General features: G+C 43.7%; 1 protein-coding gene across 1 annotated transcript in view; it reads left to right on the forward strand.

Annotated features, from left to right (window-relative positions):
• dnah2 (dynein, axonemal, heavy chain 2) overlaps positions 1-18,162 on the forward strand; it is a 208,258-nt gene that overhangs the window by 105,104 nt on the left and 84,992 nt on the right. The window contains 5 exon segments of the mRNA XM_014206991.2: positions 240-343; positions 1,090-1,279; positions 1,530-1,710; positions 2,144-2,271; positions 17,902-18,054. Of these exon segments, the coding sequence (XP_014062466.2) occupies positions 240-343; positions 1,090-1,279; positions 1,530-1,710; positions 2,144-2,271; positions 17,902-18,054 (756 nt within the window).

The following is an 18,162-nucleotide window of genomic DNA, read 5'->3' on the forward strand; positions in this document are numbered from 1 at the left end:
GTGAGGAGGGGGGGAGAGGGAGGTGATGAGAGGAGAAGGAGAGGGGGAGGTAAGGAGGAGGTTAGGACAGGGGGTTGAGAAGAGGAGTAAGGGGCCTTCAACTGTCTCTGCCAGCTCCTCTACTGGGGGACGGTACGGAGAGGGGTGAGAGGAGGTAGAACAGAAAGCAGGAAGAGGGTTGAAAGTGAAGAGGTAGCTCAAGTTTCATCCTAAATGTTTTTTTCTCTCTCTGTTCATAGGAAGTGGATGACTGTATCATCAGGCAGACCAACACACACTTCCAGTACAGCTATGAGTACCTGGGTAACTCTGGACGACTGGTCATCACCCCACTCACTGACAGGTAAACACTAGCATCAACCCAGGACCTCACAGTAAAGAGATCGTGGCCACATCTCGGAGTTCACACTAGCTATTCCCTGTATCAGTGGTTTTCATCCTCTCCTCGGGGACGATTCACAATTTTGCTGCAGCCTTGAACTATCTCACCTCATTTCCCGAAATGAATCAAATTTGATTTGTCACATGCGCTGAATACAGCAGGTGTAGACCTCACTGTGAAATGCTTACTGACAAGCCCTTAACCAACAATGCAAAGTTTTTCGTTAAAGTAAGAAAATATTTGCGAAAAAAGTATATCAAAATGTAATAATTAAGGCTTGATGATTAGTTGACAAGTTGAATCAGGTGTGCTAGCTCTGGAAGAGATCAAATATATGAAACGGCTGGAGGTTTATATTATATTATAAACTGGGTGGTTTGAGTGCTTAATGCTGATTGGCTGACAGCTGTGGTATATCAGACCGTATACCATGGGTATGACAAACATGTCTTTTTACTGCTCTAATTACATTGGTAACCAGTTCATAATCGCAATAAGTCACCTCGGGGGTTTGTGTTGTTGCGTCGTGCATAAGAACAGGCCTTAGCCGTGGTATATTGACCATGTACCACACCTCCTCAGGCCTTATTGCTAAAGTGCACTATATTTCATTTGTCTCTGCCAAATTCCAGCACCTTGAAGAAGCTGCAATGCACAGCGCTTTTCTTTCTTTCCCCCCCTATCTCTCTCCCTCTCTCATCTTCCAGGTGTTATATGACCCTGACCACAGCCCTCCACCTCCACCGGGGGGGCTCTCCTAAAGGTCCAGCAGGGACAGGGAAGACTGAGACGGTCAAGGACCTGGGCAAGGCTATGGGCATGTACGTGATCGTGGTCAACTGCTCCGATGGAATGGACTTCAAGTCCATGGGACGTATGTACTCTGGACTGGCTCAGGTACTGGACCGTGAAGAAAGAGATGCACCCTTATGTTATTAAGATGGTTTCCCTCTGAGTGAAGAACTAGGCTTAATCTGTGTCTGATAAACTGCCAGCGTACTTCATCTTAGGCATTGCATATCCATTGACAGTCTTGAATGGGTTATGCACTTAAGTCAGTGTTGTACAGCAACACAATTGACCTTTCAGGTAACACATAGTGTGTTGAAAATAATGCCCGGCTAAAATCATATGTGTGTTCCTCTAGACGGGTGCGTGGGGCTGTTTTGATGAGTTTAACCGTATCAACATTGAGGTGTTGTCAGTGGTGGCTCAGCAGATCCTGTCCATCCTGTCTGCTCTGTCTGCTGGAGCCACCAGCTTCATCTTTGAAGGACGAGAGATCCGCCTGGTCTGGTCCTGTGGTATCTTCATCACCATGAACCCTGGTACAGTCATTTCACATATCTGTGCATACAGGAAACTATAGTATTGAGAAATGTCTCATTCATATCCATTCAGGATTCAGAATTGACATTTTAGTAATTTATCAGATGCTCTTATCCAGAGGGACTTCCAGTTAGTGCATTCATCTTAAGATAGCTAGGTGGGACAACCCCTTATCACAGTCAGAGTAAGTACATTTTTCCTCAGTAAAGTAGCTATCAGAACTAGTAAGGGGAGAAAGAGTCAAGTGTGAGTGTTAGTTCACTAAAGCCTAGCTTACTTCAAGTTAGAATCACTGTCACATTTCTAAAACGGATTTAGTGTGTGTTAGAGAGAAGGGGAAAGAGAGGGGAAGAAAGAGTGAAAGGGGAGACAGAGAGAGGGGGATAGAGGAGAGAGAGATCATGTGTTAGTATGTGTTCTCTCCATCTCCAGGCTATGCCGGTCGTACGGAGCTGCCTGACAACTTGAAGTCCATGTTCAGGCCTATCTCCATGGTGGTACCAGACTCCACCCTCATCGCTGAGATCACCCTGTTCGGAGAGGGATTCAACAACTGCAAGGTAATAAAGTACAGAGGGAGGGAGGAATGGTGGCATGGAGGGAGGGAGGAATGGAGGGAGGAATGGTGGCATGGAGGGAGGGAGGAATGGAGGGAGGGATGGAGGGAGGGAGGGAGGAATGGAGGGAGGGAGGAATGGAGGGAGGGAGGGAGGAATGGAGGGAGGGAGGGAGGAATGGAGGGAGGGAGGATTGGAGGGAGGAATGGAGGGAGGGAGGAATGGAGGGAGGAAGTGACAGGTAATAAGGTAATAATACTATGTTAATGACCGTTTCAGACCTTAATGTTGCTTCTGACTGCCTGCAGAGTATTTCCTGACCATAGGGCCTAGAGTTTGTCCTGCTTAGCTCACAGGAAGCCCTTGAAAAACTCCTGGCCCGAACTATGATACTACAAGATAGTACTGTAATATCTACTATTTCACCATGTCTGAAAAACCTACTTGCCCACTGTGTCTGTTAACTAAATGAACAAGATATTCATATGCCATATAAGTGTGTCAGTTTAATGAATTGCGCTGGCAGTAGGTATATATTCAACACTGTTCGCTCGCAATGCCTGGTGGTTTCTAAAGAATATGTTGTAGAATTATCACTGGCGCGTTAATGAAATATAGACGTTTCTTTTATGTTGAGAGCGAAGCAATCATCAGATGAGATTGAGTTCCCGTGGCACTGAAGGATAGATATAGATGCATATCATCAAATCAATCTGGTGGATATTGCATTTACTGTCTCCGCTACGCTGCGTCTCACAAATCTGATGTTACAGGATATGGATTTTACTCTACGTGACGATGACACACAGACATGAATTAGGAACGAACGCACCAGTGTTTCTGCTGCATTCTTTTAGCTGTGGCGCTGTGCCACGGGAAAATACATTTTTGAACACCTACTAGGGTTGTCAAAATGATTACAACAATTCATTGAGTTAATTGCATGGTTTTCTGTGCGATTAACTCGATGAATGCCATTTTTTGAAATTGTTCCCTAAATAAAGATGTTTACATACAAATAATAACATCGCACTGGGCTGTAGGTATAACATCTTTTGATTATAGGGGAAGAAATCAGAAAATAAACTGTATTCTAAGACAATAACAACAGATCAACCATGTCAGAGTTCATGTAAAATATCATACATCTATTAGATCTAGCCGAGGCTACTGATCCATGTTCTTCGACATGAACTAATGTAGCCATCCAGGCTGTATCACATCCGGCCGTGATTGGGAGTCCCATAGGGCGGCTCACATTTGGCCCAGCGTCGTCCGGGTTTGGCCGGGGTAGGCCGTCATTGTAAATAAGAATTTGTTTTTAACTGGTAAAAAAAAAATATATATATATATATATATAAAATTTGTGTTTTTTACATCGGATAAAAGTAGAGAAAGAGGTAGAAAATGGTACACTCTACAGTATATACAAAAGTATGTGGACACCCCTTCAAATGAGTGGATTTGGCTATTTCAGCCACACCCGTTGCTGACAGGTGTATAAAATCGAGCACACCGCCATGCAATCTCCATAGACAAACATTAGCAGTAGAATGGCTCTACTGAAGAGCTCAGTGACGTTCAATGTGGCAACGTCATAGGATGCCACCTTTCCAACAGTCAGTTTGTCAAATTTTTGCCCTGCTAGAGCTGCCCTGGTCAACTGTAAGTGCTGTTATTGTGAAGTGGAAACGTCTAGGAGCAACAATGGCTTAGCCACGAAGTGGTAGGCCACACAAGCTCACAGAAAGGGGCCGCCGAGTACTGAAGCGTGTGGCGCGTAAAAATTGTCTGTCCTCGGGTGCAACACTCACTACCAAGTTCCAAACTGCCTCTGGAAGCAATGTCAGCACAAGAACTGTTCGTCGGGGGCTTCATGAAATGGGTTTCCATGGCTGAGCAGCCGCACACAAGCCTAAGATCACCATGCGCAATGCCAAGTGTCAGCTGGAGTGGTATAAAGCTCACTGCTATTGGACTCTGGAGCATTGGAAACGCGTTCTCTGGAGTGATGAATCACGCTTCACTATCTGGCAGTCCGATGGACGAATCTTGGTTTGGCGGATACCAGGAGAACGCTACCTGCCCCAATGCATAGTGCCAACTGGTTTGGGCAAGGCCCCTTAGTTCCAGGGAAGGGAAATCTTAACGCTACAGCATACAATGACATTCTAGACCAGGTATTCCCAAAATGGGGTACGTGTTTTTTTCCTTCACATTTTCAAACAGTCTATTTATATTTTCCAACGGGTGAGTTTTCTTTTAATATTTGGGTGAGTTTTTTTTCTCGCCTGAGTAGCCTCGTTTCACTGCCCAAATTCTTTTGGAACATTCTGGAGTTCAGGGAAATAACAACACAATGTCAATTACAGGTAGCGTAGTGAAATAATTAACATCCAATCACATTAACCGTTACTCTCTCGCGGGAATTCCACTAACTGTCCGTATGTAGCCAAACATAGCTGCTGCTCATTCTGTTTGCTCGAATGGTTAAATGGTTAAAAAAAAGTAAGGCCCGCTTCCTTAGAGACACATACCAGCTCTACTGGTAGTACTTCTACTACCAGCATTACTACACCTGCACCTGTAGACGACAAGTTGTTCTGCTTCCACGAGCACATCCAATGCTAGCATCAGTCATTCTACATTTGCTGTTAGCCCAGCTAGCATGGACACTGACAGTTGTGAATCTGATGCAGCCGAAGAGCTACTGCCCCCTTACTCAGGAAAGCACCGAACGACAGACAGGGACGTTGGACCATCGAAGAGGCACAAATATGATGAGAACTACATTGATTTGGGGTTCACTTATATTTGGAGTAGTGCCTTTCCTCAGCCACAGTGTGTTACATGTGCAAAAGTACTATCTCACAACTCAATGACACCTTCACTCTTGCACAGACATTTAGAAACAAAACATGCCAATTTGAAAAATAAGCCACATGAGTCTTTTTTATTTGGGTTTTGTTGTTGGTTTTTTTACCCCTTTTTCTCCCCAATTTCGTTGTATCCAATTGGAAGTTACGGTCATGTCTCATCGCTGCAACTCCCGTACGGACTCAGGAGAGGCGAAGGTCGAGAGACGTGCGTCCTCCGAAACACAACCCAACCAGCCACACTGCTTCTTGACACAATGCCCACTTAACCCGGAAGCCAGCCACACCAATGTGTCGGAGGAAACACCGTACACCTGGCGACCGTGTCAGCGTGCACTGCGCCCGGCCCGCCACAGGAGTCGCTAGTGCGCGATGGGACAAGGACATCCCTGCCGGCCAAACCCACCCCTAACCCGGACGACGCTGGGTCCATGGTGCGCCACCCCATGGGTCTCCCGGTCGCGGCCGGCTGCGACAGAGCCTGGACTCGAACCAGGATCTCTAGTGATGCAGTGTCTGAGACCACCGCACCACTCGGGAGGCCTTCCACAGGAGTTTTATGAGTGAGAATTAAGACAACTTTCAAGTAGTAAGACATGCATAAAAGCAACAGATACCATTAATAAGAAGGGGCTAAGAAGCGCCTTATATGGTGAGCTACTGAGTGGCTAGGACAGGCGAGCCCCATACTATTGTGGAGGACTTAATTCTTCCTGCTGCCGCGGATATGGCTGTGACAATGCTGGGGGAAAAAGACCCAAAGAACTCCACAGACAATGCCTTCATCAAACAACACTGTTTCACGACGCATCAGTGACATGGCAGGAGATGTTTTGAAACAATTACTGCTTCGCATACAAGCCAGTGAATTCTATGCTTTACAGCTGGATGAGTCAACAGACGTGGCAGGCCTGGCACAGCTCCTGGTATATGTCTGTTACGTTTATGGGGGGTCAATTAAGGAAGACATCCTCTTCTGGAAACCAGGACAACAGGAGAGGATATTTTTAAAGTACTGGGCAGCTTTGTGACATCAAATGGACTTTGGTGGTCAAGATGTGTTGGTATCTGTACTGATGGTGCAAAAGCCATGACAGGGAGACATAGTGGAGTGGTAACGCGTGTGCAAGCAGTTGCTTCCGACGCCACTTGGGTACACTGCAGCATCCACCGAGAGGCTCTTGCTGCCAAGGGAATGCCTGACAGCTTGACAGATGTTTTGGACACTACAGTGAAAATGGTTAACTTTGTTAAACAAGGCCCCTGAACTCTTGTGTATTTTCTGTACTATGCAATGATATGGGCAGCGACTATGTAACGCTGGTTATCTAGTATTGGAACGAGCTTAAAGTTTTCTTTACTGACCATCATTTTCACTTGTCTGACTGCTTGCATGATGACGAGTTTCTCACACGACTGGCCTGTCTGGGTGATGTTTTTTCTCACCTGAATGATCTGAATCTAGGATTACAGGGACTCTCCACAACTATATTCAATGTGTGGGACAAAATTGAGGCTATGATTAAGAAATTGGCGCTCTTCTCTGTCTGCATTAACCTGTTGAGGACAGACGTTCCGCTAGCGTAACCCCGTTCCGCCTGCGAACCCCTAGCCAACAGCCAATGGCATCGCACGGCGCGAAATACAAAACCAACTAAAATACCACAATTCAATTTTCTCAAACAATCAACTATTTTACACCATTTTAAAGATAAGACTCTCCTTAATCTAACCCCATTGTCCGATTTCAAAAAGGCTTTACAGCGAAAGCAAAACATTAGATTATGTTAGGAGAGTACATAGACACAAATAATCACACAGCCATTTTCCAAGCAAGCATATATGTCACATAAACCCAAACCACAGCTAAATGCAGCACTATCCTTTGATGATCTTCATCAGATGACACTCCTAGGACATTATGTTATACAATACATGCATGTTTTGTTCAAATTTATATCAAAACCCAGCTTTTTACATTAGCATGTGATGTTCAGAACTAGCATACCCACCGAAAACCTCCGGTGAATTTACTAAATTACTCATGATAAACATTCACAAAATACATAACAATTATTTTAAGAATTATAGATACAGAACTCCTTTATGCAATCGCGGTGTCAGATTTTAAAATAGCTTTTGCAATATTCTGAGTACATAGCTCGGCCATCACGGCTAGCTATTTTGACACCCACCAAGTTTGGGGTTCACTAAAGTCAGAATTACTATTAGAAAAATTGGATTACCTTTGCTGTTCTTCGTCAGAATGCACTCCCAGGACTTCTACTTCAACAACAAATGTTGTTTTGGTTCCAAATAATCCATAGTTATATTCAAAAAGCTCCATTTTGTTCATGCGTTCAGGTCACTATCCGAAGGGTGACGCGCGAGCGCATTTCGTGACCAAAAATTCCATTACCGTACTTAGAAGCATGTCAAATGCTGTTTAAAATCAATTTTTATGCTATTTTTCTCGTGAAATAGCGATAATATTCCAAAGGCTGAAAGAAAAAAATGGAGTAGTCTCGTGAACGCGCATCTCAGTCTCACTGTCCCCAGGCTGACCACTTACAAATTCTGCTGCTGTTCTTTGCCAATACAGATGCTGTATTTTCGATAGAGATGCAACAGAAGGACAACAAATTGTCAGACAGGGCACTTCCTGTATGGAATCTTCTCAGGTTTTGGCCTGCCATATGAGTTCTGTTATACTCACAGACACCATTCAAACAGTTTTAGAAACTAGAGTGTTTTCTATCCAAATCTACTAATATGCATTATATGCATATTCTAGTTTCTGGGCAGGAGTAGTAACCAGATTAAATCGGTACGTTTTTTATCTGGCCGTGAAAATACTGCCCCCTATCCCAAAGAAGTTAACAAGGACAACACACAGGTCTTTCCATCACTGTATGATTTTTTTTGTGTGCAAATGAACTCAAGCTTATGGACAATGTGAAATGTTATATTGCGAAGCACCTGAGTGAGTTGGGTGGGCAATTACGCAGTTACTTTTCCGAAACGGATGACACAAACAACTGGATTCGTTATCCCTTTTATGCCCTGCCTCCAGTCCACTAACCGATATCTGAACAAGAGAGCCTCATTGAAATTGCAACAATCGGTTCTGTGAAAATTGAATTTAATCAGAAGCCACTGCCAGATTTCTGGATTGGGCTGTGCTCAGAATATCCTGCCTTGGCAAATCGTGCTGTTAAGACACTGATGCCCTTTGCAACCACGTACCTATGTGAAAGTGGATTCTCGGCCCTCACTAGCATGAAAACTAAATACAGGCACAGACTGTGTGTGGAAAATGATTTAAGACTGAGACTCTCTCCAATACAACCCAACATTGCAGAGTTATGTGCATCCTTTCAAGCACAACCTTCTCATTAACCTGTGGTGTTTTATTCACAATTTTTGATGAACAAATAAGGTTTTATATGTAAGATGTAAATGTTTCGTATAGTGTGTGTGTGGTAGGCTTACAATGATGGCAAAAAACAACATTTGAGAGTGCGCTGACCCTGGAAGCTGGAGGTTGAATGTTTGATACGGGACTATAAAAAGTTTTGGAACCACAGTTCTAGACGATAACTTTGTGGCAACAGTTAGGGGAAGGCACTTTATTGTTTCAGCATGACAATGCTCCCGTGCACAAAGTGAGTTCCATACAGAAATGGTTTGTCAAGATTGGTGTGGAAGAACTTGACTGGCCTGCAAAGAGCCCAGATCTCAACTCCATCTAACACCTTTGTGTGATGATCGTCGTCGAAAGGAGTAGACCAAGGTGCAGCGTGGTAAGTGCTCATGATTATTTTTATTTAACTCAGAACACTAGAACAAAACAATAAACAACAAAAAACGACCGTCACGTTCTGCAGGCTAACTGAGCTGCACAAAAACAAGATCCCACACTGAAGGAGGGAAAAAGGGCTGCCTAAGTATGATTCCCAATCAGAGACAACCATAGACAGCTGCCTCTGATTGGAAACCATACTCAGCCAAAACAAAGAAATACAACACATAGAATGCCCACCCCATGTCACACCCTGACCTAACCAAACAGAGAAAAACGTCTCTCTCGGGTCAGGGCGTGACACTTTGGAATGAATTGGAACACCGACTGTGAGCCAGGTCTAATCGCCCAATTTCAGTCCCAGACATCACTAATGCTCTTGTGGCTGAATGGAAGCAAGTAGTAAAAATATCCTTGATCTAGTCCTTGGCCTATATCCTAGTCTGACTTTGGGGCAGGTCATGCTGTTCTTCACATTATTGTCTCTGGTAAACACACACTATATCAAATAAAATCTATGTTTATTTGTCACATGCAAAGGATCCAAAATGTGTAAGCGGTACAGTGAAATGGTTCCTTGCATAGTGGAGTCTTTTGTTTAGACATGTAGGTAGCTAGCTAAACAATGAACCATAATCCCAACCCATATTACCATGCACTGAATCTGCAGGTAGCTAAAGCTAACCAAATAGGTTCAATGTTAGCTAGCTAACATTAGGCTATAACTAGCATTTCAAATGGTACAAATAGATTCAAATAATATTACTACACAGATCATTCACTTAACGTTAGCTAGCGAAACCAGCCAGCTAACGTTAGCTAGCTAGCTAACAGTACGCTTTAACTTGCAATGAAAAAGACTTTCTGACAAAATAAGAAAGATATAATATCTGAAAATGTAGCTAGACTGGTATACATTAGAGGTCGACCGATTATGGTTTTTCAACGCTGATACCGATTATTGGAGGACCCAAAAAAACCGCCGATACCGATTAATCAGACGATATTTTTTTATTTTTTTATTTATTTGTAATAATGACAGTTACAACAATACTGAATGAACACTTATTTTAACTTAATATAATACATCAATCAGATCAATTTAGCCTCAAATAAATAATGAAACATGTTCAATTTGGTTTAAATAATGCAAAAACAAAGTGTTGGAGAAGATGTGCCATGTAAAAAAGTTAACGTTTAAGTTCCTTGCTCAGAACATGAGAACATATGAAAGCTGGTGGTTCCTTTAAACATGAGTCTTCACTATTCCAAGGTAAGAAGTTTTAGGTTGAGGTTATTATAGGACTATTTCTCTCTATACCATTTGTATTTCATATACCTTTGACTATTGAATGTTCTTATAGGCATTTTAGTATTGCCAGTGTAACAGTATAGCTTCCGTCCCTCTCCTCGCCCCTACCTGGGCTCGAACCAGGAACACATCGACAACAGTCACCCTCGAAGCATCGTTACCCATCGCTCCACAAAAGCAGAGCAAGGGGAACAACTACTCCAAGTCTCAGAGCGAGTGACGTTTGAAACGCTATTAGCGCGCACCCCGCTAACTACCTAGCCATTTCACATCGGTTACACCAGCCTAATCTCGGGAGTTGATAGGCATGAAGTCATAAACAGGGCAATGCTTAAAGCATTGCGAAGAGCTGCTGGCAAACGCACGAAAGTGCTGTTTGAATGAATGCTTATGAGCGTGCTGCTGCCTACCATCACTCAGTCAGACTGCTCTATCAAATCATAGACTTAATTATAACATAACAACACACAGAAATATGAGCGTTTGGTCATTCATATGGTCGAATCCGGAAACAGTATTTCGAAAACAAAACGTTTATTCGTTCAGTGAAATACGGAACGGTTCCATATTTTATCTAATGGGTGGCATCCCTAAGTCTAAATATTGCTGTTACGTTGTACAACCTTCAATGTCATGTCATAATTATGTACAATTCTGGCAAATTAATTACGGTCTTTGTTAGGAATAAATGGATTTCACACAGTTCGCAACGAGCCAGGCGGCCCAAACTGCTGCATATACCCTGACTGCTTGCACGGAACGCAAGAGAAGTGACACAATTTCCCTAATTATAAGAAATTCATGTTAGCAGGCAATATTAACTAAATATGCAGGTTTAAAAATATATACTTGTGTATTGATTTTAAAGAAAGGCATTGATATTTATGGTTAGGGTTGGTGCAACGACAGTGCTAAATCATCACCCGTTTGGCGAAGTAGGCTGTGATTCGATTACAAATTAACAGGCACCGCATCGATTATATGCAACGTAGGACACTCTAGATAAACTAGTAATATCATCAACCATGTGTAGTTAACTAGTGATTATGTGAAGCTTGATAGATTTTTATAAGTTTAATGCTAGCTAGCAACTTACCTTGGCTTCTTGCTGTCCTCGCGTAACAGGTGGTCAGCCTGCCACGCAGGCTCCTCGTGGAGTGAAAAGTTAGGCAGGTGGTTAGAGCATTGGACTATTATTATTAATTTTTTTTAATGTATGAAATGTATACATTCACGACTGTAAGTCGCTCTGGATAAGAGCGTCTGCTAAATGACTAAAATGTAAATGTAAATGACTAGGAAGGTTGCAAAAACGAATCCCCGAACTGACAAGGTAAAAATCTGTCGTTCTGCCCCTGAACAAGGCAGTTAACCCACCGTTCCTAGGCCGTCATTGAAAATAAGAATGTGTTCTTAACTGACTTGCCAAGTTAAATAAAGGTGTAAAAAAAAAAAAAAAAATACGGCCAAATCGGTGTCCAAAAATACAGATTTCTGATTGTTATGTGAACTTGAAATCGGCCCTAATTAAACTCACCTCTAGTATACTTGATAAATGATTCTACCTCTCTGTCATGGATGCCATGGTTTCCCTTCATTTGAAGATGTTTTATACAACAGCCTTCTATGTTCTGTTTTTGACCCCCTCAGCATTTGCATAATCTCTTTGCTTCCACCAGGCATTCCACTGATTTTAAAACTCTGTCAACTTCTTCTGTGACAACACTGTTGATCGCCGTTTCTTCCCCATCACTGTCATCAGAAACCTCAACAGTGTCTGGTTCAATTAAAATGTTTCTACCTAAATCAGGGATTTCCTCATCGACTGATTCATTTCAGAGTCAGAGAGTGTCAGCATGCCACGATCGTCCTCCAGAAAGTAGTCCATCACAACTTTTTCCCACTGATCTGTGTCGATAGCGCCTGTTAAATTCAGGGCAACAATGTTGAGGGCAGTAGCAGCACTTTTGAAGTTCTTCATGATATCTTTCAAAAAAGCTGCAGTAGAAAGGATGATCTACACGTACTGAGCAGCTCATGTTATAGACAGAAGCATGCTACATGGCAGACCAATCCAAACTCATCTCTCGGCATGTCCAGCCCATCCATTATCTCAGCCAATCATTGCTAGCGGGAAGGTTCCTGTGTTTTTCCGTGGCTAAACCAACTAGGCTCATAGTTTTAACAATTTTATTGGTGTTTACAAATGGCACACACGCTTGTTATTAAGGCACATGAAAGTTCACATGTTCCAGAAGGCATTTCTGCCAAAAAACGCATTAAAAAAACATTTATAATGTTCAAATGCCTCTCTTGTGAAATAGTGATGTGGAACATATGCCTAGCTTCCTGAAAAGGGTCACATTTGCATAAATCTTAGCTAAATGGAATGGATGTCCTGTTCTGAATAAAATCATTGTGGGAAATTAGACTTGAATCAAGAGGCATTCAGCCATGGCATTGTAAACATTCTCGTTTGGTTAGCTAGCTAATGTTAGCATAACTAGCTAGCCACTGTGCAAATGAGGTTTTTGCTATCTAAAGAAACGCCTGGGAATGTGTTTATGATTGAACCTCCTGTAAGTTTTCCTTCAAAATGGTTGCTCAAAGCTGTGCGAGTAGTGGATGTTCAAGCACCACAAGAGAGACAGGCGGCTGTACAGCGGCTGCTAGTGGCAGAGACTGAGAGCGCACAGCGCAAGCACATTGAGTGTTGCGCTTGAAAGGGGTGCGTGTTGTGGTGTTGCGCTTCAAATTTTGACCGGTAACTGTAATTAACGTGTTAACTTTTGACTGCCCTAATTTCTACCAAATGATTGATTGATTATGCACATTCGCTTTTCCTTGCTAAATAGATCTTCTGTCCGGGTACGACACCTTTCTAAATGATATCTCGCTCTTTGTGCCACTGTGGCAGCCAGAGACCAAAGCTTTCTGCGTGCGAAAGACAGTGGCCTTGAGACACTGGAGAGACCCGGAGGCGCAGTTAAGTCAGTTAAAAACTTCTTGCAGATCAGTGGGACGCTACCGTCCCACCTGGCCAACATCCGGTGAAATTGCAGAGCGCCAAATTCAAATTAAATTACTATAAATATGAAACTTTCATGAAATCACAAGTGCAATACATCAAAATAAAGCTTAACTTGTTGTTAATCCAGCCACCGGGTCAGATTCCAAAAAGGCTTTACGGCGAAAGCAAACCATGCGATTATCTGAGGACAGTGCCCAGCACACAAATGCATAACAAATCATTTTCAACCAGGTTGCGACACGAAAGTCAGAAATAGCGATATAATATATGCCTTACCTTTGAAGATCTTCTTCTGTTGGCACTCCAAAAGGTCCCAGTTACATTACAAATGGTCCTTTTGTTCGATAAACTCCTTCTTTATATCCATAAAAACTCAGTTTAACTGGCACGCTTCAGTCAATAATCCACTTGTTTTCCCTCCTTCAAAATGCATACAAAATGAATTCCAAATGTTACCAATAAACTTATCCAAACAAGTCAATCAATGTTTATAATCAACCCTTAGGTACCCTAATACACAGATAAACGATCAAATTTAAGACGGAGAATCGTTATTGTCTTTACCGGAGAAAAATACCAAAGGACGAGCTCTCATTTACGTGCTTGGAAACACTACAGCCAAAATGGGAGCCACCTAGAAAAACTTCAATTTCTGGCAAGTTTTTCCAAAAACCAGCCTGTTGACATCTAGTAGAAGCCCTAGGGACTGCAATCGGGCACGATTTCGCCCTATTATAAAAGTGCCAGCCATTGAAATCAGTGGTAGGATGACATTCTTTTATTTGGGGATGGTTTGTCCTCGGGGTTTCACCTGCCATTTCAGTTCTGTTATACTCACAGACATTATTTTAACAGTTTTAGAAACTTTAAAGTGTTTTCTATGCAAATCTACCAATTATATGCATATCCTAGCTTCTGGACCTGAGTAGCAGGCAGTTTACTTTGGGCACGCTTTTCATCCGGACGTCAAAATACCGCCCCCTGTCCCAAAGAAGTTAAGAACAAATTCTTATTTACATTGACGGCCTACCAGGGAACAGTGGGTTAACTGCCTTGCTAAGGGGTAGAACGACAGATTTGTTACTTTGTCAAGTCGGGGATTCGATCCAGCAACCTTTTGAATAAGTATCAACTAGTGGCGCAGAACAGTTCAACTTCTTACAATTCTACATATTTTGCCATGGGCAGAGAGAAAAACCCTGGAACGCACAAACACCCACAGACACACACACACACACACAAATACAGGAAGGAATGTGCATACACACACACACACACACACGCTGCCTCGTGCTCTGAGATGAGTGTCAGTGGGATTTGGAGCGCGGCCAGGATGTTATGGGATTATCTACAGTGGGACTCCTATTGAATCGGATGAAGGCATGGAATCATGGCACACACACAAACACACACACACATACACACACACAAACACACACACAGATCACTGGGACCAGAGCCAGAGCAGGATTAATGCTGACTCACAGGGGGGTTGTGTGTGTGTGTGTGTGTGTACTTGTTCCGCAGCGTGTCTTTAACAAGATTCAAATTCACTTCTGCACCAGAGCACCCTCCCAGTCCCACCCGCGCTTCAATAACATCCTATAACACACCCCTGAGGCTTCAATACCAACACACACACACACGCCAAACTTTCACTAAACTTACCCATGACACCCTTTGTTAAGCCCCTAGAGTCGATGTCCGCGCCCCCGCAAATTCTTTATTAGCATAATAATAAATAATAGCCATAAAAACCCATCAGATTAAGCTAGAGATATCTTATATGTTTTGCATCGGATGCGTCTCAATCCACTACATCCGCAGATATCGCGCTTCCACATCTGCAGTGGAAGGAGACAGAGCTAGAGTGGTATTTGTAATACCATGAGACATCCCGAAAATCAGTCTTCTCCCAAAATCATCTGTAGCATCCGAATGATTTGGCCTACAAACTATTGTGACCCCCTCGATGGTGTGTGTCCCCCCCCCCCGCAAGCGTCTTGGGACTCGTCTGAAGTCGGTACTGCCAACTTCTGTCTGTAGCATTTTTTATCAAACTTCTCAAACACCCTCCCCATCCACACACAGGCACACACGCCCCAAACAGCAGTGGTGTGTGGTCTCCTGTGGGGAACAGTAATTAGCTGCCAGAGAAAGAATAGGGGGTGTTAACTGAACACCACAAATAACAGCAGATGAACAAGAGGTGGGAAAGAGACCAGAACACAACACAACCACTCCAGCCCTGGCACAGAGGGAGGGAACACGGGAGGGAAGTAGAGACGGAGGGAGAGAGACGAAGGGAGGGTGAGAAGGTGGAGGATAAGGAAATATGTAGAAATGGAGGGAGGGAGGAGATACAGACCGACGGAGAGAGACAGGGACTGGAGAGAGGAAAGAAGAGAGGGAGAGGCTGTTCACGCCTGCTTTAAACCACTAACACCCCAATGCCAACCAAGCCCAATGCCAGCTAAACCCAGGCCAACATACACACATCTCAGGTCCCCTTGCCACACACATCTCAGGTCCCCTTGCCACACACACACACACCCTCTCACTGCATGTGTGTCAAAGAGATATTGTCCCTGTCCCTGATGGGGTTCTGCCATCACCATCAGAGCCATGCAGAAATAACACCTATCTGCTGGCATGGGGCTTTTTGGCCTAGGTGTTTGGCCTACTTTGGTCTGCTTTGGCCTGTTTTGAGAGTGCGGAGCGTATTGTGTATTCTGTGAGCTGGAACAGACAGGAAAGAGGATTTGCTTCCCGTGAGCCCATCGTCTGCTCTGCCTAGCATGACAACACTGTGTGTGTGTGTGTGTGTGTGTGTGTGTGTGTGTGTGTGTGTGTGTGTGTGTGTGTGTGTGTGTGTGTGTGTGTGTGTGTGTGTGTGTGTGTGTGTGTGTGTGCATATGCATGTGCGTTTGTGTGTGTTTGCGTAACTGTGTGCATGAGCGATTGTGTGTCACTGAAGCGCATGAAGGGAGAAGTGATGAGAACAAGCTGACATGGTAACCCAGGAGCCCTCCATGCTCTCTTGCACACACACACACACACACACACACACACACTACATTACAGTAATGTACACTCACTATCTTCCTCATATGCTTACTCAAAAGCACACACAAACCCACTGACATCTTTCTCATACATACTCAGATTCTACCTCTCTACGACACACACACACACACACACACACACACACACACACACAGCCTGCTTGCCAAGAGGGGATCATGACAGCCAGTGTCTGTCAAGCTGTCTGCTGTAGGGCAGGGCAGCTTCATAGCGTATTTTCTAGTCTGTCTATCTCTCTCTAGCTGGCAGGCCAGCTAACAAGACAGACAGACAGACATGTCTATATGACACATTTCACATGACCAGGTTATATTATGATACAACGCCGCTAGCTAGGTGACTTTAAATACTGAACAAAAATATAAACGCAACGTGTAAAGTGTTGGTCCGATGTTTCATGAGCTGAAATAAATGATCCCAGAAATGTTCCATACGCACAAAAAGCTTATTTCTCTCAAATTCTCTGTTAGTGAGAATTTATCCTTTGCCAAGATAATCCATCCATTTGACAGGTGTGGCATATCAAAAAGCTGATTAAACGGCATGATAATTACACAGGTGCACCTTGTGCTAGGGGCAATAAAAGGCCACTCTAAAATGTGCTGTTTTGTCACACAACACAATGCCACAGATGTCTCAAGTTTTGAGGGAGCGTGCAACTGGCATGCCTACTGCAGGAATGTCCACCATAGCTTTTGCCAGAGAATTGAATGTTCATTTCTCTACCATAAGCCACCTCCAATGTCATTTTAGAGAATTTGGCAGTATGTCCAACCGGGCCTCACAACCGCAGACCACGTGTATTGTGTCGTGTGGGCGAAGGGTTTGCTGATGTCAACGTTGTGAACAGAGTGCTTCATAGTGGAGGTGGCGTTATGGTATTGGCAGGCACAAGCTACAGACAACGAACACAATTGTATTTTATCAACGGGGAATTTGAATGCAGAAAAATGTTGTGATGAAATCCTGAGGCCCATTGTGAGGCCATTTTTTTGAAGGGTTCTGTGACCAATAGATGCATATCTGTATTCCCAGTCATGTGAAGTCCATAGATTAGGGCATAATGAATTTATTTCAGTTGACTGATCTCCTCATATGAACTGTAACTCATTAAAATCTTTGAAATTGTTGCATTGATATTTTTGTTCCGTATATATTGGGGCTCCCGATTGGCGCAGAGGTCTAAGGCAGTGCATCTCGGTGCTAGAGGTGTCACTACAGACCCTGGTTTGATTCCAGGCTGTATCACAACCGGCCGTGATTGGGAGTCCCATATGGTGGCGCACAATTGGTCCAGAGTCGTTAGGGTTTGGCCGGGGTAGGCCGTCATAGTAAATAAGAATTTGTTCTTAACTGACTTGCCTAGTTAAATAAAAATATGAGAGGCCCATCCTTCACGCTATGCTCTAGGGTTGTGATGGGTTGATGTGCTTACTGACTCAATTTCTCTCTTTCTTTTATTTCTGCCACCCTCTATCGCTCCCATCCTATCTTTTATTCTCTCTCCCCCCCCCGCCTCCCTCTCCAGCTCCTGGCTAAGAAGGTGTTCACCCTGTACTCTCTGGCAGTGCAGCAGCTGTCCAAACAGGACCACTATGACTTTGGCCTGCGTGCCCTGACCTCGCTGCTCCGCTACGCGGGCAAGAAGAGACGTGTCTGCCCCGACGTGGCCGACGAGGAGGTACAGTGAAACAACTCACTTCACCTGACCAGGGTATACAGTAACAGCACTGCAACTGACTGCAGAGTACTACGCAGCTATACTTATGCTCACTTTCCAGCATTGGGT

The sequence above is a fragment of the Salmo salar genome, chromosome ssa07, assembly GCF_905237065.1.
Source record: "Salmo salar chromosome ssa07, Ssal_v3.1, whole genome shotgun sequence".
NCBI classification, from domain to species: Eukaryota; Metazoa; Chordata; class Actinopteri; order Salmoniformes; family Salmonidae; genus Salmo; species Salmo salar.